General features: G+C 31.6%; 2 protein-coding genes across 4 annotated transcripts; one reads left to right on the top strand and one right to left on the bottom strand.

Annotated features, from left to right (window-relative positions):
• The first annotated feature begins 8,200 nt into the window (after nt 1–8,200).
• On the top strand, nt 8,201–10,583 carry LOC107029131 (probable calcium-binding protein CML22). Of its 3 annotated transcripts, none has more exons than XM_027911778.1 (5): nt 8,201–8,293; nt 9,141–9,380; nt 9,488–9,684; nt 9,972–10,146; nt 10,239–10,583. In XM_027911778.1, the coding sequence occupies exons 1-5, from the start codon at nt 8,287–8,289 to the stop codon at nt 10,370–10,372; spliced, it is 753 nt and encodes a 250-aa protein (XP_027767579.1). In that variant the 5' UTR covers nt 8,201–8,286; the 3' UTR covers nt 10,373–10,583. The 3 variants fall into 3 exon arrangements, with proteins under 3 accessions (XP_027767579.1, XP_015085939.1, XP_015085944.1); XM_015230453.2 differs by having other exon boundaries at nt 9,482–9,684; XM_015230458.2 differs by lacking the exon at nt 8,201–8,293 and adding an exon at nt 8,315–8,754 and having other exon boundaries at nt 9,229–9,380; nt 9,482–9,684.
• On the bottom strand, nt 10,556–13,674 carry LOC107029130 (receptor like protein kinase S.2). The gene has a single exon (XM_015230452.2). It carries the CDS (start codon nt 13,551–13,553, stop codon nt 10,731–10,733), a length of 2,823 nt encoding a protein of 940 aa, XP_015085938.1. The 5' UTR covers nt 13,554–13,674; the 3' UTR covers nt 10,556–10,730.
• Nucleotides 13,675–13,682: the final 8 nt, after the last annotated feature.

Below are 13,682 nucleotides of genomic sequence, written 5' to 3'. Positions count from 1 at the left end.
CTACAATCTGCGAATTTAAATTTAAAAATTATATTAGAACCATCATCTAAAGAATAAATTCTACAATATGTAAATTTAAATTTAAAAATTATGTTAGAACCGTCACCTAAAGAATAAATTCTACAACAAACCTTATAATAAATCTAGTCTTGAATTTTACTAAAAAAATGGATGAGTTTTTGTTTCATTCTAAAACTCTTTTTTTAAAAATAAAATAAAATTGTTGTCGAACAGAGAGTAAATTGACTAATTTTACGATTTATATCTCGAGTCTTGCCAATTTTTATATCTTTGCACAATTCTTTATTTGATTCACTAGTTATTACTAAAGTTATTACTAAAGATAAAATAAATAAAAAATATATAGTAATTAATATCATCTTAAACTTCTAAAATAACATTTATTCCTTAATAATATAATTTTTAGCAAGGATGACCAATATTTGAGACGTGGACTACTAGGTATAAAATAATATACAAATCGGTGTATTAAATTATACAGAGATTATATACAAGGCAAACATTAAATAAATTAATATAAAATTTACTGATCATGATTATTTATTTTAAACCATTCCCTCTAATAAATACGATTTCAATTAACGTTTCAACATGAGTTGCAGTACAGTAGTAAAATTGATTCATCATGTTTATTTGTCTTTCCTAATACAAATCGAAAAAGGATTATAAACCCTATTAATTTGTCCTTATTTATGGAAGTTACTTCTCTATATAATTAAATTAAATTCATCACATTATTATAAAATATGAAATAAACAATAACAATGTCGAAGACAAAATTACGAAAGACCATGTATGAAAACGATACATGTGTTATTCCACATGATATCCTTTTCGACATCCTCATTAAGGTACCTGTCCCATCCTTGTTACGTTTTAAATCTGTTTCTAAGTCGTGGAATGCTATAATCTCTGATAACAATATGTTCGCGAAAGCTCAACGCGATCAATCCAAAGCGTTGGGACGTCAAAAAATAATGTTACAAAGAGCAATGGGTGAATTTGAATTTATACACTTGGAAAATCGTATCGTAGAAAAAATAAATTTTCCTATAAAGAAATTCCAACGTGCTCGTATTTTGTGCTCATGTGATGGTTTAGTACTATCAAAGAGACCTAAGGCGTACAAGAATTTTGTTTTATGGAATCCATCGTCTAGACAACATCGTATTATTGAGTGTCCATATAATAAACTTTATAGCTACAACATTCCTTATGCTTGCGGGTTGTGTTATGATTCTGACACCGATGATTATAAGATTATATTGATTTATAGTGCGTTTTACGTTGTCTATTCTACGAGTAAAGGTTCTTGGTCAAGGATCAAAATAAATCTCCCTATACTAGTGCAAAATCTCTCTAGTTTAGTATTACAACCTAATTTAAGGTTATTTTTGTGTGTTGGGGGAGTTTGCATTGAAGGACGTGTATATTGGGCTTTGAAAAATAAAATCGAGCCTTTTGTACGTAAAACTTCTACAATTATATACTTTGATACGAAGTCAAATGAACTGAAGGATCTTCCAACACCATTATTTGTGCAAGAAGATGAGTCTTTTCATTTGTCTAGTTTGAACGATTGCCTTTGTTTATATGGTGGAAAGCGCGCTAATCATGAATTGAACATATGGATCATGGAACAAGATGATTGGAAATTGTTATTGAGAATCAATAAGTCGATAAGTCATTATATCCATTGTTTGACGGTATTGTGCTGCACGAGGAATGATAAATTTATCTTTGATGGACCAAGTTATAATGAGTTTTCCATCTACGATCCTAAAACACAACGATTCGATACAACAACTTATATATCGAATCATACCAAGTATGTGTTTCGTTATGGAACTCAAACATGTTTGGATAGCTTATATTTTCCTAGTAATGTAATGCACAAGAAGAAATAACTCAAACATATACATTGATATACATTTTTTTTTAATCAAAAGTTTGTAATATTTCCCTTATGGTTATAAGTTATGTATCTTTCTTATGGTTATAAGTAACTCAAACATATCATATTGTTGTCGGATATTATAACATTTCATTACTTAAAAACAGATTGAAAACGTAACAAAGATTTAACTCGGAGCCTAATAGTGATGGGAAAGAGGATATCATAGGCTTTCATTGTTGTATATTGTTAGAGGCAACCAAAAAAAAGTGTATTAATAAAGAATATTCTAACCAACGGTATATATATATATATATATATATATATATATATATATCACTTTTATGGTGAAGAAAATATATACACAATTTTTAATGTGGTAAAGGCAAAAAAGGATTAAAAATATATCGAAAAGGTTTTAGAGATAAAATAGAATCCAAGACCTATTAGAATACCTTTGTATGGTTCTTGCCCCCAAAGTATACATTTACGATACGAATTTAATAACGACGCTGATAAAAACTTTAAAACTATTTATTAATATGCATATTTCTTACCAATAACTATATTTATCGTTGTAATGTCAATCTGAGTCACCACCAAAGACGTTGAACCATGTTTAACAACATAAAAATCAACCATATATCAATTACCATGTTAATTAAATGAAATGACAAATGTAACAAACACTTAAAAAAAATTTATGACACTATTACATTAGAAGTTAATACATTATTAAACAAAAGCAGTAAAACCCTTTTAGGGTTCTTATATTAGGTTTCGATAGGAAAATAGAAACTCTCCGAACATATTGAAATTATGTCACGTTTTGAATCTTCAGATATACTATCATGTTTTGAATCATTGGATATACAAACTGTCTGAATGAATTCACATCGTCTAGAATCATACATAACAAGACGTCCAAGACTCCTTATATGAAAGAGAATTTCACCATTTCTAGTGCAACTCAAAAGTACAATATTGCTTATCGATCGATCACAACGATACGAATTATTACGATTAATTTTCATCAATAGAGTCCACCCACCTTGTTTCATTATCCAAATATCCAATCCAAATGTGATGTCACCATACAAACCACCATATAAACTAACACAACCGTTCAGAGAAGTCAAACGAAACAATTGATATGCACTTATAAAGTATGGTTTTACAAACTCTTTCACTTCGTCTGTTTTAACGTCAAAATATATAATCTTAGAATATATATTTACAAAATGGTGAAGAATTTCCGAACTACTAAAAGACCAAAACACCCCACAAATAACACTAATCCCAAGACTACACTCCAATGACCTTGGATAGAGTGTAACTCCATTAACAACTTTTTCTATTCTTTTACTAACCACATTTGTTTTCTTTATCCATTTATTCCTCTCTACATAATGCACCACGTAAAAAGACGTATAAATCAATATAACTTTATATTCATCGTAACCAGAATCGTAACACAATCCACAACCATGTAGAGTCATCCCTTTTGAATATGGACATACAAAAATACGATATTCATTCGTATAAGAATTCCATAAAACGTATTCGTTATCATCGAGACATGTCTTTATTAGTACCAAACTATCACACGAGCCCATGATGTTAGGGTTTTGAAATCTCTTTAGAGGGAACTTTTGTTTTCCCATTACAATTTGGGGACTTTTCGAATCTCTAAACTCGAATAAACCATCATTCGTTTGAACCAATAAGAACTTTGTGGTACTCGATGCTTTTGATTGATCAACGTGAATTTTCCTGAATTCTTTGTCGGATATTATAGTATTCCATAACTTGGAAACAGATCGAAAGCGTAACAAAGATTTAACTGAAAGCCTAACGATAATGGAAAATAGGATATCATAGGCTTCCATGACATTTTTTATTTGTGAGGGAAAAAAAAGGTTAGTATTAGGTTGGATTTTATGTAAATTATAAATGAAGAAACGTATACGTGTTTTATTTCAATGTAAAAAAGAAAAGGAAAAGGTTTTGTGTAGGTTTGTATTTAGTGCTCCAAAAGGGAAAAAATAATAATAATCTAAGGTAAATTAGTTAATGCAAAAAAGGAAATTATTATTGTGATATAAAATTTTGGAAAATAATAAAAAAAAGTATCTTTTTCTAAAAAAATTCTAATACAGAGTTTTAATTTTCGTTGTGGTGTGATTTTCCCTTTTATTGATATTTTTTTTCCTCACAATAATAAATTCCATTTTTATATTAATTAACCTATACGAATTTTATTCCTTTAGGAGTACGAATTGCACTAACGTAACCTACACGATATATTTTTTTTTACATTAAAGTAAATTACGTTTCTTTATTTATAATTTACATAAAAACAAACCTAATACAGACCCTTTTTTTCTCTCACAAAAAAAAAGCACAATGGAAGCTTATGATACTCTTTTTCTCATTTTTATTAGACTTTCAGTTAAATCTTTATTACGATTTTAATTTATTTTTAATTTATAAAATACTATAATAAATTTATTACGATTTCAATCTGTTTCTAATTCATAAAATGCCGACAAAGAATTCAAACGAATCACATTGATCAGTCCAAAACATCGAGTCTCAAATAGTTCTTATTGGTTCAAAGGAAAGATGGTGTATTTGAGTTTCGAGTTTCTAATTAATTCATATGTTCTATTAAAAGAAAAATGACAAAAATCCGTTCATTAAGTTCACTTATTAGCCGTATCCCTTATTAGTTATAAAAATATTTAAAATTTTTTATTTTTAAGTTTTATGAGGCGGATATAAAAATGGGATAAAAAATGAGGCGGATACAAAAATGTGATAAAAAATGAGGCAAATACAAAAATGTGACAAAAAATAAGGCGGATACAAAAATGTGACAAAAAATGAGGCAGATACAAAAATGTAAAAATGAGACAGATACAAAAATGTGACAAAAAATGAGACGGATACAAAAATTTGATAAAAATATATAATGTATCCGCCACCTTTTTATTGTATCAGCCCTATTATGTATCCGTGTTTTTGTATATTTTTGAAAAATTTTGGCCAGTAAAACTTATAAGGAATAAATGGGCATTTAGCCCTAAAAGTATGTTATTTATATCATTTGCCCTAAAAATATTGAATTCCAAAAAATACTGATTCATGGCTTAAATTAATTAATTATAAGTGGAAAACAATTTGAGGGAAAATATGAAACTAAATTAATTAATGATTAGTACTAGTGATAAAAACATTTTAGCACTCTTTCTAAATGTCCTTAAAGAGAATTTCATCATTTTTAATTCAGCTCGATTAATCGCGGAAGTATTCATTTGAACCAGTAAAAACTACTTGGGAATTGACGATTTAGATTTCAATGTAAATTTTTCTGAATTCCTTATCAAATATTATAGTATTTTATGATTTAGAAACAACTTAAACGTATAACAAAAATTTAACTGAAAACCTAACGATGATGGAAAATAGGATATCATAAGCTTCCATGATAACTATTTATATTAAGGACAAAATGGGTTGTATTAGTTTTTGTTTTTTTTTAATGTAAATTATAAATAATGAAATGTGTTTTACTTTAATGTAAAAAAAAAAAAAAGGAAAAGAATCGTGTAGGGCTGTTCTTAGTACTTCTAAAGGAAAACAAATTCGTATAGGTTAATTAATTAATATAAAGAAGGAAATTATTATTTTGAGTAAAAAAATATTGATTCTTGGCTCAAATAATATAAGTCGAAAACAATTTGATGAAAAATATGAAACTAAATGTATAAGAAAAGCTTTTAAAGAATACTTATTCGGAATATACGGACATGATCCTAAATAGAAAATTTTTGAGATCGTGGATTAGGTTAAAATGTTAGTAGGTAACTGTTGTTGTCCCTTTTTATGTACGAGAGAAGGGGCTAGCTTCATCCTTTCCTCTTCTCACTATTATTGCTAGAATTATTTAGTAATCACGTAGTCTATATGGTTCATTTTTATTATGATGTAGATTCTGGCATTCGTACTCAGACTCGTGGCTAGTAAAGTTTCAATATTTTCAGTTAGCAGTTTGTGAGTTCTTCTCATTTGGAGACTCCATTAATTTAGGTTACGAGATTTTCCTTCATATTGTCTTTGGTTTCAATGTAGCTCGAGGACATGTCCCACATGACTTATGTTTTCGATTGAATTAGTAAAGGTTTATCTCAGATCGTAAAAATACAGTTTCATAAATTTCTAAATTCTAATATTCAGTTATGCGTCCTTTTAAAAAAATATTAATTAACAGATATAATTGACCATTTCACTCTTATTTCTATCTTAAAATATAATTTATTCTTTGAATATTTAGTCTATGTTCATTATCATAATTTAAGTGTTTATAATCTTGAAGAACAATTTAGTTTGAACATTTTATTTACTCTTAATGACATTTTTTTTTCATCATTAATTAAAAAAACATTCATTTCATTTTTAAATTCTCTATTAGTCAAACACTTCATTAAATTGAAGTATATCATAAATATTTTTTGGCACAAGAGGACAACATAACCATAAATTGTTATAATATTTTAAATCATTTCATTTATTATTTTTTCCCTTTTCATCTCCTATATAAACTGATATAATATTTCTCATTTTCTTCAATAAAACATAACAAAAAATGTCAGGAAATAATTTTAATATCCAAGTTCAATCTCAGGTTCAATATTTCACTCTTTCTAATATAATTTTTTTAATTTTTTTTTAAATTTTCCTAATCTTAATCTTTTTTATATATATAGGATGGATCAGTTACGATTTTAAGCGTATCGTCTGATATGCTTATGAAGAGGGTGTTCCTAATATACTGTAGGGAAAAACTAATAGACTGGAAAATAGTTCGATTTGTCTTGAATGGAAAACGTATTTCACCAGCAAAGTCTGTTGATGAAGTAAGACCTTAATTTGTATATAACTTAATCGAATTTATCGTTAATTTTAAAATTATATAATTTTTTTAATTTTGTTTTTGTGTTTCTGTTGTTACGAAGCTTGGATTAAAAGATGGTGATAAGATCGATGCTATGTTCTAGGAGGAGGATTCACAAACTAAATACGAAAGAAAGAACAACATATCACACATGAATATGTTGCACTTTTTTTTTATTTAGTATTTTAATTTCGAAGCTATGTACTTTTATTTTATTACTAAAGACAAGAATGTCATGTGTCCAAGTTGATCAAGCAAACATAATCTTAAATTTTGTATGTGAATTTAAGATTGTTAATAAAATCGTCTTTTCTTTATTTTAAATATCAATTTTTTGACTAGGGGATGCATGATTTTATTTTTATGTAATTATAAAAAGAAAAATGATTAAATATATTTTTAAACTAGTTAAAATGAATCAATTATATGTTATGTATGTGTTTAGCTCAAAAATGTTGACTAACTAACAAAAAAAAAAGTTATTTTATACATTGAACTGTTATTTTCTTTTTTTAAATCTTAGTTAATCGATGTAATGAATATATTGATAATTCTTTTATTAATATCTTGAATAAAATCTTATGTTAAGATTGTGTGATTTTAACTTAAATTATGTGATAATAATGTCTTTTCTTTATTGGGGGCCTCAATTTATTATTTTTGATATTGGATGTATAATTGCATTTTTGCTTTATTATAAAATAGTAAAGTTTATAGGAAAAAGTATAAAATATTTTTTTCTTAAAAAAGAAAGAAGAAAGCAAACCTGAATTAAATTACTTTATATTGTGTTATTAGGGGCGGAGTTATGTGAATGTAGATTTGAATCCTCTTAATCAGAAAATTATAATATATATATGATTAAAATATATTAAATTTCTATTATTTTTTTCGAATATTTACTTCTTCATATTTTAAGTTTTTTTGTGAAAATCTTGATGCCACTATTGTGTATGGTAAGTATTTTGCGAAAGACGTATCCATTTTCTAAATTATGAACATTATATGTATACTTTCTTATGATTGGTCTATGTAAAAGATTTATTTTTTTTCTTATGAGCTTCGTTTACTTGATCGAAGTATATAAATAGATGTTGAGTACATCTTAATGTATAAACATATATTTTTTTTAAAAATAGTCGTTTCAGACGATGATCGTTTACTCTACGAGAAATTGAAACATAATTATAGCACTATGTTTTTACACTGGAAAAATGCATCAATGGAGACTTGTAGTCAAAGGCAATGATGGAATTTTTCTGGTAGTGGAAGACAATGTCTTAAATGGAATTTTTCAAGAATCATTTTTTTCCTCATTGCCCTCCTCTCTACTTCACCCCTTTTTACACTCTACCTATATATATAAAATCATTCTTGTTTCTTGTTAGAATTTTATTTTTGGACGCGAATTAAGATGGAAGGTTAGTAGGTATCAGAATGTTATTCGCTTTGTTTTTTCATACTGGTAGTCGTAGCATTTCTCTCGTAGTTTCTTGCCCTTAGATTTGTCATGCCCTTTTTACAATAATGCTTTGTCTTTTCATTTATGTTATTTCCTTTTCTGACTTGCTTTGATGTGTTTTTTCTTGAGTCGAGGGTTTATTGAAAGTTAAACATGTATCTACTTCAGTGGCGCAGCCACATACTATCAAGGGTGTTTGGACACCCTTCGTCGGAAAAAAATTAGCATATATACAAGTAAAATGATATACGAAATGATTAAATAACCTATTTTGGACACACTTAACATAACAAATTGCTATTGCTGGACATCCTTTAAGAAATTTCTAGCTCCGCAACTGGTCTACCTCCTAAGGTAGGGTAAGGTCTACGTATACTCCATCATTCTCAGACTCTACTTTGTGGGATTATATTACACACGGTATGTTGTTTTATATTTTGTGTAATTTTGCTTATGTGGTTGGGATAGAGTGGAAAATTTGATTCAGAATAGTATGTTTTGATGTTGATTCTTTTAAGATTTTTGCAGTTCATCTAATATGTGAATCTATCTGTGTATTTGGTTGGATTCAGTTAATTTCGAGACAATGAGATCTCTTGCTCATTTACGATTTGAACCTTTTTTCAGATCTAACTCAATCAGAAAAGTTAGCTCATTAGGCGAGGAGTATCCAAAACCATAATGTCTGTCATGTTTTGTACTAACAGCAACATATCAATGTTTGGGATATAGAAACGGAAACAGAATTTCTGATTGTTTGTGATCGTATCTATTGTTAACTATGAATTCTATATTTGTTTTTTAAGGCTCAGCTCAGCCATGTCTCGTACTCAAGTTATTATCAAACAAGATTGGAAGCTTACTGTGTTTTTGGAATTCACCGAAAAAGTACAGGAGATTGGATACAAAGCTTGAAACGAAAATGGTGGAGCTTAAGAGAAGTTCATCAGGGGAAAGCAAATTCAGGTCAATCAATGGCATAATATTGAAATTTCCTCATTTTAAAGAGGGGTTGAAGGAGATAAAAGACGTGTTTGAACAGTTCGGTTAGTAGCTTCTGTATATGCTGGGATTTGAGTTTTTTGTTACGTTTTTACTTGATCAGTGGATTTATATGTTTTCTGTGTTTGGTTCTTTTTTTCCTAAGATGAAGATTCGAATGGGACTATTGACCGTGATGAACTAAAGAAATGTGTAAAGAAGCTGCATTTTCATGCTAAAGATGAGGAAGTTAATGATCTTTTCGACTCTTGTGATGTGGATGAAAAGGAAGGGATTCAATTCAATGAGTTCATTGTTCTTCTGTGTCTTCTTTATCTATTGATAGATTCATCGTCCTCCTCTGGCAATGTACGTGAATACTGTCCTGTTCGTTGTTCTTCTCTCGTGTACTTTTACTATAAGTAGTCGTAGTATTGCTCCTGAAGTTTCTTGTTTTGCTGCAGTTTTTGTTCTGTTACTATCTCTTGTTTTTGTCATTAGCTGTTGTTTCTTGCTTTGGACTGTTGAAAGGTCTATCGGAAACAGCCTCTCTACCTTTAAGGTAGGGGTAAGGTCTGTGAACACTCTACCCTCCCCCCGACTGTAGTTGTTGATGATGTGAAGTTATATATTCATTAGGATCACGTTTATTTCAGACCCCGAAGATCGGTTCACCAGAGCTAGAAGCAACATTCAACACAATAGTTGAGGCATTCTTGTTTCTTGACAAAAATGGTGATGGGAAACTGCACAAGAAAGATGTCCTCAAGGCATTAAACGATGAATGTCCTTGCGAGAAATCCCCTTCTCATGTCACTCGTACTCGATTTAGTACTGTCTTTTCACCTTCTCAATTGTCTTGAATTCATACTAACTAGCTGTGTTAACTTCTCATATGACGATGATCTGGTTGGAAATTGCAGGAGAAATGGACTGGAACAGGAGTGGTAAGGTCAGTTTCAGGCAGTTTCTGTTCGCGTTTCTTGATTGGGTTGGTATAGACACAGACGATGAGAAAGGGAGACTACGTGCAACAACCACACCTCAACCAAACTAGTGGATTCGTCTGTATGAATCCTCACTAACCATGTCACCCCGTTAAATGAAGAAAGGTCAGACTAGTATTCGTACATATAAAGTAGCTCTCTCTTTGTATACGTTAAAGTTCGGTTATTGTTGCATTTCTGAACATCTGCTCTGAATAAGCTTTCATGCTATTGTATCGAAAAAAACTCATCAATTTCATAAAAGATCGCATATCTGATGCTATCAAAGTTGTCCACACTAAATTACACAAATGTTCTGCTGAAGAAACATAGTCATACCATGAATACATAGAAGAACAAACACATTGAGATATAAAGCTTCATTTTCATTTCTATCTACAAGTAACTACTTCACATCTTACGCGATGATCATTGTATACCAAGAGCTTGGATTCTCCTTACGAGGGACAAAGCAGAAGCATTTCTTGTTCTCCATTCTTCCGGGCTCTCTTTCTTTCGTCCATTTTCCATTAACCATTGATCATGTCCATCGAGAATGTTCACTATCTGCCTCATGCTCGGTCTTGATTCAGGATCGTATCTAGTGCAAGCCATTCCTAATTTGACTAGCCTGATCAGTTCCCTGGTGTTGAAGTTTCCATTCAACCTCCAATCTGCAAGTTGTTCGTATGGCCTTTTTTGCACCTCGAATTCATGAACTCGGTTAACCAACAAAGCCTCAGGCCGCCGGAAATCTACTGCCATCTGACCACTAACTATCTCAAGCAGAACTACACCAAAGCTATAAACATCAGCCATTGTTGTTGCATCACCAGAATCCATATGCTCCGGTGACATGTATCCGAAGATCCCTCTGACTGATTTGTTTTTATCAACCACAACATGATGGCTATGCTCATTTCGAGTCAAGAATTCAGCAAGAGCAAAGCAACCAAGCCTTGGGTTCATATCTGGATCAAGAATGATGGCAGATGATGTGATGCATCTGTGTATCACCTGTTCATCCCATTCCTCATGTAGATAGCGAATCGCAGAGGCAAGTGATTTCACAATGTTATACCGATGACGCCATCTTAGAGTACTTGAGGCATTGTCCCTATGATGATTCTGATGGAAAAGGAGGTGACTTAAAAGGCTACTCTGAGAGTAATCATAAATGACAAGCATTTCACCTTGCTCGGTGCACCATCCGCGGAGTTGCACCAGGTTTCTGTGGCGTAATCGTCCTAAGTTCTGAAGTTCATTCGAGAACCTCACTCTTAAAGCAGGACAAGTTTTCATTCCTAGCCTTTTCACTAAGACATGCTGGTTGTTTTCAAGAAAACCATGGTAAGCAGTACCAAAGTCAATCTCAGCAACTCTTCTTGAATCCGAAAAATTGTTTGTGGCAGCAATGATCTCTTTGAATGTGATCTCCCTAGCAGTTTCAACCATCAGGAAATTACTCGATTGACGCCTACTGCTGCAATTTCCAGACTCATTATTGCTGCTGGTGCTTCCACTTTCAGCACTTAGATACATGGTATCTCCTGTGGCTGTGATGAACATTGTTGAGTTGAAACCAGGCGTCGTGCTCGTGCTGGTTGTGGCAGTAGACCTAGAGGTGATTGTGTTGCTAGTTGTACTATTGCTTGGTGATGACAAAGATATATAAAGAGGATGGGACTTAAAACAAGGAAGATCAGGTAATTTACCATAAATATGACCAGATAGTGCTTCCACAACCCATTTCATATTAGGCCTTGATTGAGGTTCATGAAGTGTACAAAGAAGGCCAATATGTATTAGCCTCTCCATATCATTAAGCTTGTAAGAACCATCAACAAGTCTGCTGTCACCAGCTTGTAAAGCCATTTTTTCATCAGAAAGTCTCCTGATCCAATCAAGAAGTATGATTTGATCATCCGGGGACGCGAGATCAACAGCGCGCCTTCCTGAAACAATCTCCAGTACAACAATCCCAAAGCTAAACACATCAGATTTTGCAGTGGCACAACCTTTTTTCTGAAAACTTTCAGGAGGTAAGTACCCTATAGTTCCACCAATTCTTGTTGTCTCAGCCAGCCTAAACTGCTGATTCTTCATCGAAGGCGTCCTGGGTTGGTACTCGAGTTCATGTTCCAACCACCTAGCTAAACCAAAATCGCCTAGCCGGGCGTTGAAATGGGAATCAAGCATCACATTGCTTGTCTTAACATCTCTATGAATTATCTGAGTCTCCAATTGTTCATGGAGATAAAACAAGGCAGCTGACAAGCCATTAACTATATTCTTTCGACGTTCCCAATCAAGAACAGGGGACCCTGCATTGTCCTGTTTACGGAACAAAATCCGATCAAGGCTACTGTTAGGCATATAATCATACACAAGGAACAACTGATCATCATGAAAACACCATCCCCTTAGCCTCACAAGATTCCGATGGCGGAGATGAGCAACTGCCACTAACTCAGCAGCAAATGTTTTCTCAAATTTCTCCCCTTTTTCAGCTAAACATTTCACAGCTACAACTGTTCCATCACTAGGTAAAACAGCTCTAAAAACTTTCCCAAATCCACCACTTCCTAAAACTTCATCATCACTAAATCCATTAGACCCTATAAACAGCTCAGAATAGCTAAAAATCCTTGGATTATGATGATGATTATAATCACCACCACCTTTCTCACCTAGCTGCATACCCTCAGTATCATGAAAAACACCAGAAAATTGTTTTTCCCCAAATTCTTGATGACAACAAGTTACCCATTTGGAATCAAGTAGTTTTGAAAAAGATTCATGAATAAAATCAAGAACTTGACCCCCACAACCCCTTTTGGATAAAGACTCACTTTTTTTCTTTGGTTTCTGTTGTACAACTTGTTTTTCACCATCAACAACTTGTCCCCCATAACCCCTTTTGAAAAAAGACTCATTTTTTACCTTTGGAACTTGTTTCTCACAATCAAGAACTTCACCCCCACTACCCTTTTTTATAAAAGACTGATTTTTTCCCTTTGAAACTTGTTTTTCACCATCAAAAACTTGACCCCCACAACCCCTTTTAGCAAAAGACTCATTTTTTATCTTTGGAACTAGCTTTTCACCATCAAAAACTTGACCCCCACACCCCCTTTTAGATAAAGATTCAATCTTTTTCTTTTGATTGTGTGATTCTACTTCTTCATTTTCATGATCAATCTCATCAAGATCATCAGCAGGCAAAACAAAACACAAACGTTTAAGCTCCATGGTTATGGGATCATGAATAGGATAAAGTATACTAACATTTAGTTGGGGAAATGAGAGAGTAGTTGTTGTAATGAAAGAAGAATTCAATGCAAAAAAAGGAGGGGTTTATATGGTTTTATTCAAACAAAA

This window comes from Solanum pennellii, chromosome 9, assembly GCF_001406875.1.
Source record: "Solanum pennellii chromosome 9, SPENNV200".
Classification (NCBI taxonomy): Eukaryota; Viridiplantae; Streptophyta; class Magnoliopsida; order Solanales; family Solanaceae; genus Solanum; species Solanum pennellii.
Note: the sequence above shows the minus strand (reverse complement) of the source record. Positions and strands in the feature narration are given on the sequence as shown.